Raw genomic sequence first — 14,811 nt, forward strand, 5'->3', positions numbered from 1 at the left:
AATGTGCACAAAGGGCTCAAGCAGGTGAACATTCCCTTCACTGCAAATCAACCAGGAGAATAAAACACCACCACATGAGGTTTGCCAGGAAACTTGTGTCATAGGTGAGGACACTGAATTGCAGCCTGACAGCTTTGAGACACACCTGGAGGTCACAGACAGCAGCAAGGTGTCACACAGTGACTCCCACCAGATTCCAGGGTGTGGGAAGCTCTGAGCTGGGAGCAGAGCTAGAGCTGCTGCCTGAGCAACACTGATGGGAATAGACAGTGCTCCCAGCTGTGGCCAAGGTGGGGAGAACACACAGACAGCCACACACGAGGAAAGAAAACATTTACAAAGTGAAAAGTGAAAAACTTGACAGGCTGGGAGAGCTGGGGGTGAGAAGAGAAGGCTCCAGGGAGATCTCACAGCCCCTCCCAGTTCCTGAATGGGCTCATAAATAGGCCTTGTCCTTATACAGGACATGGCTTCCCACTGCTGAGAGCAGGATTACATGGAGATTGGGAAGGAATTGTGAGGGTGGTGAGCCCTGGCACAGGGTGCCAGAGAAGCTGTGGCTGCAAAAACCCCCCTGTATATTAAGGTAATCCAGTTGTCTGTGGCCCACTGCCCACCTGAGTGCCTTCTCAGATGAGAACAGCACCTCTGTGTGTTTGCTGCTCTGCAGCTCTGGTCCCTCTGGCAGGTTTGTTCTCAGGCTGAGGTTTTACTTATGTAGACTTAGGCAGCATTCTGCTAAAATTGCATTCCTTCACAATGCTGCATGCTTCAAAGAGCACGTTTTTACAAGAAGTTCCCTTCATGCTCAGAAGTCTTGCTGAAAAAGAGGTTAATGCAGACTGAAAATCGTTGTGACATTATGGACCTTTTAATTGGTTATGAGACCTGCTTTGGGGCACATATTAATAGGGCAGAAGCGTTGTGAAAGCTCCTTCCCTCTCCTTGACAAACTGCCAGAGGAAGGAAAGCAGTTTGGCCTTGTTCAAAGTATTGTGCAATCCATTTAAAAAGCTGAAACTCAGGGAGTATAAATGGAATAGAGGAGTAGAGTGCTCAGAATGGAAAAGAATGGGAAGAGAAGATGAGCCCAGGTGTTTTACCATGGCACTGAGTGTCTCCTCCCAGTCTGGCCTCTCCCTGGGATGGATGCTCCTCTGCAGCTCTGGAACAAAGTCATCCTCTTCTGTGTGCACAGAGGACTTCATCATTCTGGAAAAGAGGACAGAAATTGGATATTCAGTGACAATTCAGGTATTCTCATACCCAGTCTGTTACAGTGCTCAGTTATGTGACAACATAAAATGATTTTACACATCCAGAAATCCCACAGACTCCTGAGTTTCTCCCACTTCCTCATTACACAAGCAGGACAAGAGTTTAAATCTGGTGGAGAGAAATCTGCACTTCCTAACCAATCAGTGGATAATTTTGTTTAATCACTGCATAATTTGCAAGTCTCACAACACAGAAAAATGCAGAGGAGTGATTTTCAGTCCAGTTCAGAAAAATAACTCCTATTGCCCAGGCAAACAGCAAGAGAAACACACGTTTGTAAAGGGAAATATACACATTTGATTGCTCCTCCTTTCAGGAGGTTTTGCCTGAAAAGAGAGTAAGAATTTCCAAATCTTAGTCTGAGTCCACATCTCAAGGCCTGATCCATCAGCTCTCATCGCTTCCTCATCCTATCTGAAGAGTGAGCACCTCAAAACACTCTGATGTACCCAAGTGAGACTTTTTTCAGATAAGGAAAATACCCTGTGAAGGTTATTCCAAGCCTGCACAGAGATCAGAGGCCCAAAATGAAAACTGAGAAAGAATTCACAAAAGCTTCTCAGCCCCTCCACATGGCAGCACTCTGTAGATACCTGTTTTTTTCATTTTCTGCTTGTATAAATGTGTCTTTGCAGAGATTATGATGTAGGCTTGAAGTACCAAAGGCCTGCTCAAAGTCTGGTATCACCCATTCCAGTTTCATTAAACATGATACTCAGGCAGGCTTTTATTGCCTTAAGAGATTGCCACTTATGTATTTCTGATAAGCATTTTGATAATCAGCAGTGCAAAGGCTTGGGTAAAAAGGGCTGGTTCCTAACCCTCCTGATTTATGCACTGCTTGGCTGAAAGACTGGTGAAAGCCAGTTAATAAAACTCCTTTGCTTCAGATCCAAGATGTGAAGTTCTGAAACCCACACATGCTGTTGACACTGGGCCAAATAATTTCACTCAGCTTTGTTCTCTCCAAGAGGGTTAAGGATGAAGTAATTAACACTGCAGTTAATGGCATGGCTGGGTTAAGAATTACAGACTCTATAAATTCATCCCCAGCTTTGTGATCATATTTCTGCTCCAAGAAAAAACACATCCCAGAGAAAATGAGCCTCAAAAGCAAAAGTCACAATGCCCCAGGAAAATGCTGCTCACAGGGTCTGTGTGTCATTCTCACCCTAAATGTCACCCAATATCCTCAGGAGGGAAAAAATCCACCTACCTGGGGAAAGCTGCAGAGCTGAAAAAAATCTGCATGAAAATGCCATGATTTAGAATAGAGAGGTGCAATGTCAGCTCAGAAAGGAGACCCTCACCTTTGCAGTAGATGTTTAAGAGAATCTGGGGGTTGAAAGACTAAAAATTTGCTGTTTCAATTCTCCTTTGAACACTGAGAGGAGGAGATGGCCTCACAGCCCCAACTCCACCAAAAGAGAGGTTTCCCACTTAACTTATAACATAGGAAACCAAGTTGTGCAATTCAGAAACAAGACACAAACAAACAAAACAAAACAAAACAAAAAAATACACCCAAAAAAACCCCCTCGACTATTAAAATCAATGTCATTATTTTGAAAAAGGCTCAATACAGTTTTCCTGAGCATTTCTAGATGTTGGGGTTTGACCATACTGCAGCTGAATAAAAAGATTCTAGATAAATTATCCCACAGTAGCTCAGTCTAATTCCCTGAGGTGATGGAATGGAAGGAAGGGTGATGTGATCAAGACCCACCTTCTCCAGCAGTTAAAGCAATCAGCTTATCAAAGTGCTTCCTCAGTTTAAAGACTTGAAAATAATGGGACTGCATTTACATCTTTATCAGCACTGGGGAGTACAAATGGATTCAGTACACAGATTCTCAGGCTTCTGGCAATTCCTGCCAGATTTCTCCTCTGAAATGTGTTGGCTGCAGTGGCCAGAGTAGCTGAAGAGGATAGCATGCCCTATTTTAAATAATCTTGGGAATCAGGCACATGTCCAGGGTCTGTACTCTCACACTGGATCAACATGGATGTCACAGCACCCAGCTCTTTTTACCACACTCCAATCTATCTACTCACATTATTTCTTTAATTTATGCCTATAAAACTTCCACAATAAACTCTTCACAAACCCTTCCCACTGTGATCCCAAAATGCAGTCCCATTATTCTTTCTGTGAAGGTGTTCTGGACTTTTACTGCAAATTGGAAAAGCTCCATGTGCAAAATTGAGCTTTTAAAACTGCCAATTCTCTGAACTTTTGCCAGACTTGGAATATTCTACTGCTGAGGGAAATTCAAACTTGGTCACAACATCAAAGAAATATTGGAAATGATACTGAAGATTTTCTCTCTGACACAATTATCAGAACTTGATAACCATCTGTGCACCTTTATTAATATTTAATAGCCACTATTTAATTCCATGCCATCTGAGACAGAGAGCAAGGAAGGCTGAAGATGCTGCAGGTAATATTAGTCCTTTATGGATTAAGGCTGGTGGCTTTTTCCTGCCATCAGTGACATGGATGAAAGAAAATAACTTTGTGAACTTGCAGCAATTAAACATTGAGAAGAGCAGGGGCAGAAAAGGGGGAGAGTAGGAAGAAAAGTAGCTTCTGAACACACTCTCCCTTTTACAGTGTTTCCTCTAGGCATGTAAAACCTTAGAGCAATAGCTGGGGAAGGAGCTCTCCTGCCAGCCAGGCACAGGGAAAACCCTGGCCTCATCCTGACACAAGCCTGGAATATTATCTCTAGGTGTAATCACATCCACACATTTTTATATGCATGTGCATGAAGTATATTTGACATTATTTTAATTTATATAATAAATAAATAGCACAACATACATATGTCTGATTCACCACACATGTCAAGCTGCAACAAGACAAATTATCTTGTTTCTGCCATGGATTCTTTTCCACAGGAGAGGAGAATGCCTCAAATCCCAGGAGCACTCACACAAAACACTGTCACACACTGAAGGGCAAACCAACTAAAGGAGCTGCTCTATAATGCTCCATTTGGGTATATATATTTGGGGCAGATGGAAATGAGTGAGAAGTCCCTACGAAATTTAATCCTGGTCATTAGAATAGAAAGAGAATTTTATTCAAAATTCCACTTCCTCAACCTCTCAGCAATCCTCTGCCCTTGCAATGAAATGTGACACTGTTATATTAATAAAAGTTCTGGTGTACAGAGGCCATTAAGCAATTCCTCTGCAGATGAATGAACCCTTCTTCATTGTAAATTGAGAACCAAATGTACTGGAACAAATGTTTACAGGACATTTCACAAAGGCCCAGCCCACTTTCACACCCACCCTTTGAAGTTCTCTGGTAGGTCAAGTTGATTAATTATTTAGAACGTGCATATTTGTACATGACAACTGTATCAAGAAAACATCTCATGTCTTTCTCCACCTTCTCAAATCCAATTAGCTGTTCCCATCATTTATGGTATTTCTGTGCCATATCAGGAATTAAAACCCTCTGGCACCCCATCAAGCATCAACTCCTGCCTGCTCACACTAAGTTGTGTCACAGACCAGGAAATACCTACAGAAGATCTGCAAGGTGATTTGCATTAAGTAAACTTCATCTCAAGTAAATGTAAACTTTGTATTAAACAGATAAATATTCAGCTTGATATCACTGAACTCCACAGTTACTGCTTGTTTGTAATATTGTAAATTCTAAGTACACCTATCACCAGACAAGAACCTCCCCTATGGCTTTGAAGGAGGCCCACATCCACAAACCCAATATATTTTCACATTTCTTTTTGCATAAGAGAGAAAGAATCACAAAAAGGGGGTTTGTGGAAAGAGCTCCTGAAGTGAAACAATAGCAGAACTCTCAGAACATTGGGAGAGCCCTGCAGGAGTGTGTGCTCCCATCACTCAGGTTCTCTGGCACACCCCAGTGCCCCCGCAGAGTTCAAATGTCACAAATGCCACCGATGTCGTGTTTGGTGCCATGTGACACCCCAGCCAGAGGCAGAGCAGGATGGTGACAGAGAGCCCTGCCAGGCTCCTGCCAGAGCCCATTGTCTGCCTGGCCCAGCCCACTTGTCCAGGCACCACATTCATTAGGTTAAATGCCAAGTATGATTTGGACTTGTTCTCCTCCTTGGGGACATCAGGTACTGCAACTTCTCCCTCCACTAGTGCCTTTTCATCCTGACCTCCAGCTGAGAGGTGAGAGCCAATGAGAACTGATTTATTCTTTTATTTTTTATTTCTATCACACTGTTGTTGTGCCTGGAGATTGCTCCCCTGATGGAAAAGAACAGCTCTGCCCTACAGAGCCAACAATTCAAGAGGATTTAGAGCTCCACAGAACTCCAAGATAGAAATTTTACTTCAAAGGCTACAATTTAATTAAGGCCTGTGCTGACACCAACCTAGACTGAAAAGCAACGAGCTTCAAACATTATCTGATAAAATCTCGTTGTTTGTTTTACTCAAATAATTTGCACAAAAGGCAAAAATAACACATCCTAGCCTAAGTGGAGCATCCCCCCACCTTCCAAATGTAACAAGTAGAGTTTTAATCCCATTACTCTCAATCACAGCTTGGAAATTTGTGATCCAGCAGTGAATCAACAGAGAAACACTTTGAACACTTTGCTTCAGAGGGCTTAAAGCAAGTCAATCAAGACATGAAGTACTGTGGGTGTCACCCTGCAATATGTGACAGGAATTAAGCCAACTTTTCACATCTCATGAACTGCCCATTGCCACCAGGAAAGGAATAAAAAACAAGAACTGAGATTTCACCCAAAGTTTATACATACTTGGGCAAGAAATTGGAATCATGTGAGAAACCCTGATACATCTTTGCTTCTGACCTTAGATTTCCACCACAAACACACACAAAAGTTAGGAAATTATATTAGGGAGATGGGGAAAACACCAAAATGCACATAGCCCTTTCAGCCCAATTTTCCAAGTAAATTCTGTGTCCATGAAATTAAAACTAATACAGTGGAAAGGAATAAAATAATCACACAATATGGAAAGCACAGATAGCTCATGAGCCCCAGGAGAAAATGAAAGAAGACATGGGAATTGCAGGCTGACAGTGCTGACCTGATCAGGATTTAATTTCACATGTTTCAAATCAGCTTTGTCAACACCTCCCTGATTACATTATGTCCATCTGTATTATATAAAACAAGATTTCTGAAGTCTGACTCTAGGATCACACAACACACAAAGCTGGAAAAGCCTAGCAAAGGCATCTCCAAGCCTACCTCATAAATAAACAAATGCTAAATGGATTGTGTTTAATCCTTGGCCACAGAGTGAGAACCTGGCACAACTAAAGGGTTGCTGTGATTGATTGGACAACATTGAAAGCTGTAATTGCTACTTTTGATGGAAGTTCATCATCGGAGAGCCAAAATTCAATTACTTGGGAAGGCATTGCACAAGAAAAATCTGAAGAGCAACAGTATATTACAATAAGAGAGCATCTAAAAATCACTGGAATGAAATGTCATTCAAATATCAACAGAGTAAACTGGATTTCTCTGCACTCTGGGTGCTCCAGGGCTACTCACGATGCATTTATTTATTGCCTGGTTCTGAGCTGAGCTCAGTAGGTTTCAGCCAGGGGGACGTGGATATGTCAGGGTCTCACAGCTGCAACCGTGGGCAGCAGAAGTCAAAGAATTCAAACAAGCTCACTGTGCAGTGCAGCTCTTTAGTTGACATGCCCTTCTCATGGAATGTAGGCTGCCCTGGCACATCTATCCATGTGCACAAATAAAGGAGACTGGCAATCTCGAAACTACGGGAATAGAGCTCTGAGCAGGATCAGCACTGTTACAGTGAACATTATTCCCATTTTACTGGTTGTGATGGCTTCCAAAAATTAACCATGTTAGTTACAGCCACAAAGGTAGTTTTAAAATACTTTAAATACCCAATGTTCTGGGTTTCCCAGTGTTCAAATTCCGAATTTATGGCACACCTATGCCCAGGGAGCCTGAGCTCACAAATGCAATAGGGTGGCTGGAAGGTCTCACAGGATCCCCAACACCAATTACTGTCATTCAGCTACAGAAGGCAACCAGACACCACAAACCACCTCACACAAGCTTTTAGTTCAGGGGTTTCTATTCCTACTAAGTTGTCGAGGGTTAAGCTTCTTTTTTTTTGTTTCTTCTTACCTATAGAATCTTTCCCATGAGTAGCTGGGAGACGCTACTGCCGGTACTTATGGGGACTTGAGAAAACAAAGGTTTGGCTGGGCCCAGGCAAAAGGAGGGCCCACTGCTGCAGGGAAGGATGCTCAAAGCTGTTCTCAGGAAAAGGAATTCACCATAACCCAGCCCGGAGCTGCTGCTGCTTCTCCTTCTTCTTCCTCTTCTTCTGCTCCTGAGAGCAGCCACTGACCCGGGTCCTTGTTAACTTCTACCTCACTAAAAGAGGGACCTGCCCCATGTGCTTGTGATCCCGACGTGAAAAATGAGGTTTACTTTCTCGGTAGATTTTAAAAGGTTTAATAAAAGATAGTAAGAGATGAACAATAAAGCAAAAGGTTGTAATGGCTGGGTGCTTAGCATCTAGCCAAAAGCACACCTGCGGTTTTGGAGACAACCCTTAAATTCATCAGCCTGTTGCATATTCATAGACTTATTACACATTTTCAAACTTTCCTATTTTTATATTTCAGGAACTGTTTTACATGGCCACTCCTCGAGTCTGCCTTTTTAGAGCATGCGTGCCTCTTGGCTGTGGTTTTATTTTTCTTATTAGTCTAAGCTTGGGCTGTGGTCTTTAATTTCCACAGACAGTCGGTGCTGGTGTATCAGTAGCAGGTGTCTTCACTGGCTGTTACCCAAACAAGCAGGCAGCTCCCTTACTACAGACACTTTATGTTACTCCTAAAGAAAACTGTATCTTAAAAACTATTTCAGCACACACATATGGTATCCACACCAATATTTGGGAAAAGGCAGTCCCACAGTATGTATTTACCCCACTGGGAAGCCTGAGCCCAGCCCCAGGCACGGGTTTGTTCCTGTGCTGCAGCCCCTCAGCCCTGCCCCGCCGGGACACCGCACAGTTCAGGCACTGCACCGACATTCTGACACATCCTCCACCCCGGCATTTCTGCTCGTTCCTGCCCTCAGTGCTCCTCCGAGTGCTGCAGGGCGCCGGGAGCACTGCCCCAAGCCTCCCCTCCATCCTTCCTGTCTCTGCTGTCACAGGCTCCCCGCGACTGTCTGTTAGCAACTCCCTACTTGTTCTTTTGTTTGCCCTGTTACACATACCAGTGAAGAACTCGGGAAAATTAATCCACAAACACCAGAGGTTTATGTCCAAAAAGGAGACAGATGAGTCCTTCTACTTCATTTGAATAAATGGAGAGGCCATGGGGCATTCCCCTGGGATCTCTCCAGTTTTTGGAGGACACAGCCTCCTTTTCATCCTAATTTCCCCTTGGGCTGAGGTATTGAGAGGCACAGACTTGACACCTGACACCTGAGATTCCCCTTTAATATATAATCCTCTCTTTTAATTTTTAATTCTTACCGAATTCATGGTTTTTCCCTATTGCTTTTTTCATCTTTCAATATCCAATTTCATTGATCAGCAAACCTACAGTTTCTAAAGGCAAATATCTTTTTCCATTCATCAATCAGTGAAATCCTTCATTGTTTCTTTTATCTCTCAGTGCTGGTCTTATCTATCAGCAGCTTGTTTGTAAACACAAATCTGTCATTCCTCTCAAACTGTTATTCCTATCCTCATATCTTTGCCTGAAAGCCCCTTAATTTCAAAATTATAATAATTCAGAGGGAGGGTCCTGCCTTCCCCAGCAGATACATATATTTCAAACTGAAACAAAAGTATTTTTTTAAAGAAAATAATCACTTTCCATTTGATGGAAAATGAGCAAATGAGATTCTTAGCTGCCTGAAATCTCTTTCTCTAGGGAAGGAAAAAAAACAAGTGGGTTTTTTTGGTTGTTTGTTTGTTTTGTTTTTTGTATTAACTTCTCTTCTTAGATGAAGAATATATTTAGAAAAACTGTTTAAAAATTAAATATAGTAAGTTTTAAATACAGATATTTTTGTAATCAGCATTATCACTTGATTAATTTTTAAAATGCCAGAGTGGACATGACAACCCTTGCACTGTGTATGCTCCTCTGTAGAGGGAGGCAGACAAGGCCAATGGCACTGCAGAGATTAATTAACATATTGGTTTCCTGCCCTGCTCCAGCTCTCTGGACATGCTTAAATATAAGCTCCAATACAGCCAGACAATTACCTTTGCTCAAGGGCTTTCAGACTTCCAAAATCTTGTTTAATAATTTACAGGAACATTTAAACCACCTTTTCTGAGCATTTGAAGAAAAGTTGCACTAAAAACCAGATTACCTGGAATTTAAAACCTGTGGACAGAAGGGCAAGTCTGGGCAGGTCAGTTCTCATTTCAGAAAAAATGGCATCTTCAGGTACCACAGGCAGCCTCTCTCATCCTGGGCATCACCTTTTTATTCCAAGTGGACTTCTTGGTGTCCCCCAATACTGAGCATCTCCCAGCCCCTCCTAACCCTCACTGCATAAAGAAAGCCCCCAAGCCCAGGGGTAACATGGCTTTAAACTGAAAAGGGATAAATTTAGATTATATACTTGGAAGTAGTTCTTTTCTTTGAGGTTTACACTGGCACAGGGTGCCCAGAGCAGCTGTGGCTGCCCCAGCCCTGGCAGTGCCCAAGGCCAGGCTGGGCAGGCCTTGGAGCAGCCTGGGACAGTGGAAGGTGTCCCTGCCCATGGCAGGGTTTGAACTGGATGAGCCTTAAGGTCCATTTCCACTCAAAGCTGCCCAGGATTTTGTGATTCCAGAGCTTGAGGGCACTGCCCATGCTCTCACACAGCCACAGGGCTGTCCCAGCAGGACCCTGGCAACACTGGGCAGGTTCCAAGGTACCAAACTGAACATTTCTCCCACCCACCGAGGAAAGGAGGAGGATGGAAGAGGAGAAGCCAACACTGTACTATAAAACAAACTCTCTGATTGTCTCCTTTCCTCCAAGCACACTTCAGTAAACAGTAAAATCAACCCCAAACCACCATCAATAAAACTCTTAATCTGAAAGCAGAAAGAGACTCACCTTCTTTTTTCCTACCCTTCCAGCACAGTTTTGGCAACCTCTTGTCTCATCTGGTTGTGTTTTATGTCTCAGTGTAGTAACAGGCATCTCCAAGTACCTAAGTGAGTACACAGAGATGCACTCCATGTGCTGGAAGGGGCTGGAACATGGAACTGAGAGCTTTGTGCAACTGGGCTGTAAGAATCTGCATTCAGGTTTTGCACAACTGGCATTTCTTTAAGTACTTTATGAAAATGATAAGTTCTTGGAATATTCAGCTTTTACAAGCTCAGAGACCTGTTCCTAGTTTAAAAACCTTCATAAAAATAATCACAGAATCCTCATGCTTTTGCATACATATTACTGAACAAACCCACTCTTTTATTTGGCAACACATAAAAGATGTTATTTTAGTAGGTCCTCAGCATTTTTTTTTTCAGAAGAACACAGTGACAGTCAATAAAAAAATTTCTCTGAAATAGATTTCTCTCATCACTTTGCCCAGGATGAGAAAAAGAATTGGGAAATCACTGAACAATCAGAATTACTGAGCCCTGGCTTGGATTTCTTTTGTTTGACTCGGGAACAAGTATAGAAGTATTTTACAAAATACCTCTAGGGAAAAGGGCACAAACCTCTTATTTACCATTAATAAACTGCTACAAGCAGCTCTAAAGCTGGAGCACAGAAGGGAGATGGGAAAGGATGCTGCTTCTGCCTTCCTGCTCTGCCAAGGACTCTAAATGGGCACATCAGCAAAGGCTGCTCGTGGGCAGTGGGATGTCCTGCCCTGGGGCTTTCCCACTCCCACTGGCTGTGGTGGGAATGATCTACACCCTCGCTGCCTGTCCTCACCAAGTGACACCAACAGGGACCTCTCACCAAGCTCTCAGCAAGAAGCTGTTCCCTACACTTCCTCTGCAATCTCCTCTTTTTGTTTGTCTTAGTAAGACCAAGCTTTCTCCCACCCAGCCTTTCTCAATGCTGCTCTGCCCCTTGCTGGACCCTTGAAACTTCACCAGTGCACAAAGCAGGAACAAACCCCACCTGCTCTCAGTTGATCCAAATGCCACACACATCAAAGGACCCCAAACTGTACAGAATGGCCTAAGCCTAACCCAAGGACATGCATCTGGGCTCATCTGGGGTTTGTAGCTCAGTGCCAATGCAAAGCCATAGCCAATTTAGTCCTCCCTCATAGAAGCACATCCTGGAAAAACGATGTTTTCAGCACATGGAATGATCAAGAGCAATCACCTCATCTGTTACAATCAGCTTCACATACTGCTAATGACAACTGTTGATAACATGAAACAACGTTCAGAACTTGCCCAGTCAGACAGCTGCTGAGCAGGAAAACCTTCCTCATATAAGCATAAGCAAATAAATAGAGAGTAGCTCCAGATACTCTGACGTAAATAAATAGCCATAAATGATGGGTGGTCCTTGCATCATATTTACAACAGACCTCCTCCTACCCTCCTATTATCACTGCACTTCGGTGGTATCAAAAGCAAACAGAAGGCTGCTCAGTCCTTTCTCTATCTAGAAATCACTACTTATATATTTCTCTATCATTATTCCTACTGGATAGCTCCTGACTGGCTAAATGGAATTAAATGGAGGCTTCCAAGTGCAGCAAGTCATCATCAGGGACAGATTGAAGCAGGTGGGAGGGGGTCACACGGGCAGGGAATGTGCAAAGCCACACTGTAATTAATCCTCAACAGCAGAGCCGTGAATCCAAACGATTCAGGATTCCCTGGGTTCAAACAGCACTGGGACAGACCTGCCCTGCCACCCCAATGCATGGAATGGGAAGATGGAAGTGGGAGGGGTGCAGAAGACACAGGGGAGACAAGGAGAAGCAGTGCCTGAGAGCTGCAGAACTTCAGGGGCACAGAGGTCAAACTCTCCTGCAGTGTCTCACTGCACATTTCCCTTCAGTGACAACACACACAGCACTGGTGAATCTTTAACAATCAGAAACACATTTACCACATTTACTTTGGCTTTTGGAATAATTTCCAATTGTTAATTAGCATTTTCAGTGCTAAAAAAAAGCCCAAATAAGAGGAAAGAGCTCCTCACTCTCCCTTGCCTGGCTCTCAAGGGTCCAGCTGCAGCCACTACTGCCCCTTTCCCTGGACAGCCACAGGCAGTGTGGGACAAAGGCAGCCAAGCTGGCACTCTCAGCTGCTCTCAATGGAAACCCTGCTGCTTGGTTTCCTGATGCCTCACAGAGGAATACAGAAAGGACAATTAGCCAAGCCTTCAGCCTAATTTAGATGTATTTTTCTTTTTGGAGGGGAGACAGAGATGGTACATCATAAATCCAAACCTTAACTCTAAAGCTGCTCAGAGGAGTATAACACTAAAACACCAGGTGTAATCTGCATTATATGGACTTCTGAAAAAAACCACTGACTCCAGTTATGCTAAAAGCTGCACTTGGGTATGTCAGGAGACCACAAAACATTAATGCAAGGACTGTTTACATCAAAGCAGACAATAGAGTATCTCCAATCACTTTCCAAAAACGAAAGTAACTGAAAACTAAATTGTCCAGTGTTTTAGTGGAAGATTGGCCCTAAAGCAGGAAATAACTTCAGTTGCCCAGTCCATTAGATAAGGAAATATCAAACACCTTATCAGGGCCTGGAGGAAGAAGAATGGAGGCTCAGGGAGAACAATACCCTCCTGGTGCAGGGGATCACACCCTGCTCTCACTCAGTGCTTGCCATGCTGTATGTACCCTGCTGAAGCAGAGACAAGAGCCAGCCCAGCTCCCAGGCCATCAGGGCACTCTCCCCAGGAATATGAGAAGCCTCTCCCATGAAGGCTCAGGAGTGGAGCTCTACCCTTTCCCAGCCTGTGCCTCTGAGCATGGAGAGTGTATGCAACAGCTTCTTTTCACTCTTTACTTTAGGAACTCCTTTCAAAGAAGGGAAAAAGACAAGAGAAAGCAAACACTACACCCAGAAACACTGAGCAGGATCACTAAAGTGGGCTGCAGAGAGCAGCACCTGCAGAGCTCAGAGCCAGCAGGCCCAGGGACACAGCCCTGCCAGGTGTCCCCACAGCAGCAGCTCCCACCTCCTCCTGATGCCCAGCAAAGGGGCTTGCCCATCTCCAGACACTGCCCTGGGGAAAAGCAACCCATCCATGCAGGACAGGCTCTGTGCTGGACCACAAGAGCTGCCAGCAGCTGCTGCCAGGCAGCTCAGAACTCCAGGGTGGGGACACTGCTGCAGGCACAGCAGCACTTTGGGTCACCTGCACAGAGAGCTGATGAGGGACATCATCACTGGAGACCTCCTGACCCAGGCCACCCCCTGGGCTGTGAGCCCCAGGGGGCTTTTGCCCACCAAAGAATCCCTGCAGGTCTGGGCTGGAGGGAACCTCAAGGACCATGGAATTGGATGCCCCTGCCACAGGCAGGATGGCACTCACTAGATCCTCCTGCTAAACCAGACTGAGGATCCTGCCCTGTGCTCAGCTGGGTCCCTTCCCACTAACTCAGAAGCTGGACATTGATCTTTGCTTTGCAAATGCTGGAGCTGAATCCCCAGGCATGGTGGGGCATTCAAAGCCTCATCATGCAACATCACCCTAATCCCCTGGGAATGCCAGAGATCAGGAAAAAAGAATAGTTTTGTTGGTTGTTGTTATTTTAATTAACTGGGGGTGGGGGGAGGAAACATCTGAAACACAAACACTTCTGGGAAAAAATACATCATATTTATGTTTTAATTTTAAAAGCAAACTATGGACAACAAAATGTAAGAATTACAGAAACAACCTGTGACTGAGAATAAGGATATTTTAAAACTGGGGGAAAAAAATGCAACCTTTTAAAACAAAACATTTTAATTGCATTGCTTCAAAATTTTGTGAGCTTATGAAACCTCCTGAATTTTGTATCAGGCCAGACAAGAAAGTCTCTGAAATACCAACCCAATGTAAAAGGCAGAAGGAAGGAGGTATAAAGAAAGAAGAAAACAGTGAACTGTATATTCTTAGTCAAGACTGAAAAGATACTCAAAGTCTAGTACATCATAGGGGATGAAAAATATGAAAGGTGTTGAACTGCCTAAGCAGATGTCAGCAGTGCAATGCATGGAAAATCAAAAGCAGACAAGGTTTCCTGTCCACTAAACTCCACGAGAACATGTCTGCATCCACCAGCTGCCTCTGTGCAAGGAAAATGAACAATTTCAAAATCCCAGGAATAACAGGTCCCTGAGCACAGGACAAATCCTGCCATCAGAACGTGCCTCACTCACCCTGATCACAGAGGATACCATGGGAGCAGAACTGCAGGAGTGCTGCTACACTAGATGCAGAGGGAAAGCAGAAACCCATGTGACAACCAAGTCAGGCCTCCAGAAAGTAAAGCTCACAAAGGACTGGTAAACTGTGCAATGACTCAGCAGGAG

The 14,811-nt window shown here is 43.9% G+C and overlaps 1 protein-coding gene across 4 annotated transcripts in view; it reads right to left on the reverse strand.

The window, feature by feature from the left end:
• Window positions 1-14,811, reverse strand: part of ARHGAP32 (Rho GTPase activating protein 32) — a 236,236-nt gene that overhangs the window by 145,146 nt on the left and 76,279 nt on the right. For 3 of the 4 annotated variants that reach the window (XM_079326642.1, XM_079326640.1, XM_079326641.1), the window contains exon 2: window positions 1,104-1,212. In XM_079326642.1, coding sequence (XP_079182768.1) covers window positions 1,104-1,211 — 108 coding nt within the window. In that variant the 5' untranslated portion in view covers window position 1,212. Of the gene's footprint in view, window positions 1-1,103; window positions 1,213-14,811 lie in introns of those variants that run through there. The other variant, XM_079326643.1, reaches the window with a different exon arrangement.

Source organism: Erithacus rubecula, assembly GCF_903797595.1.
Source record: "Erithacus rubecula genome assembly, chromosome: 25".
Lineage (NCBI taxonomy): Eukaryota > Metazoa > Chordata > Aves > Passeriformes > Muscicapidae > Erithacus > Erithacus rubecula.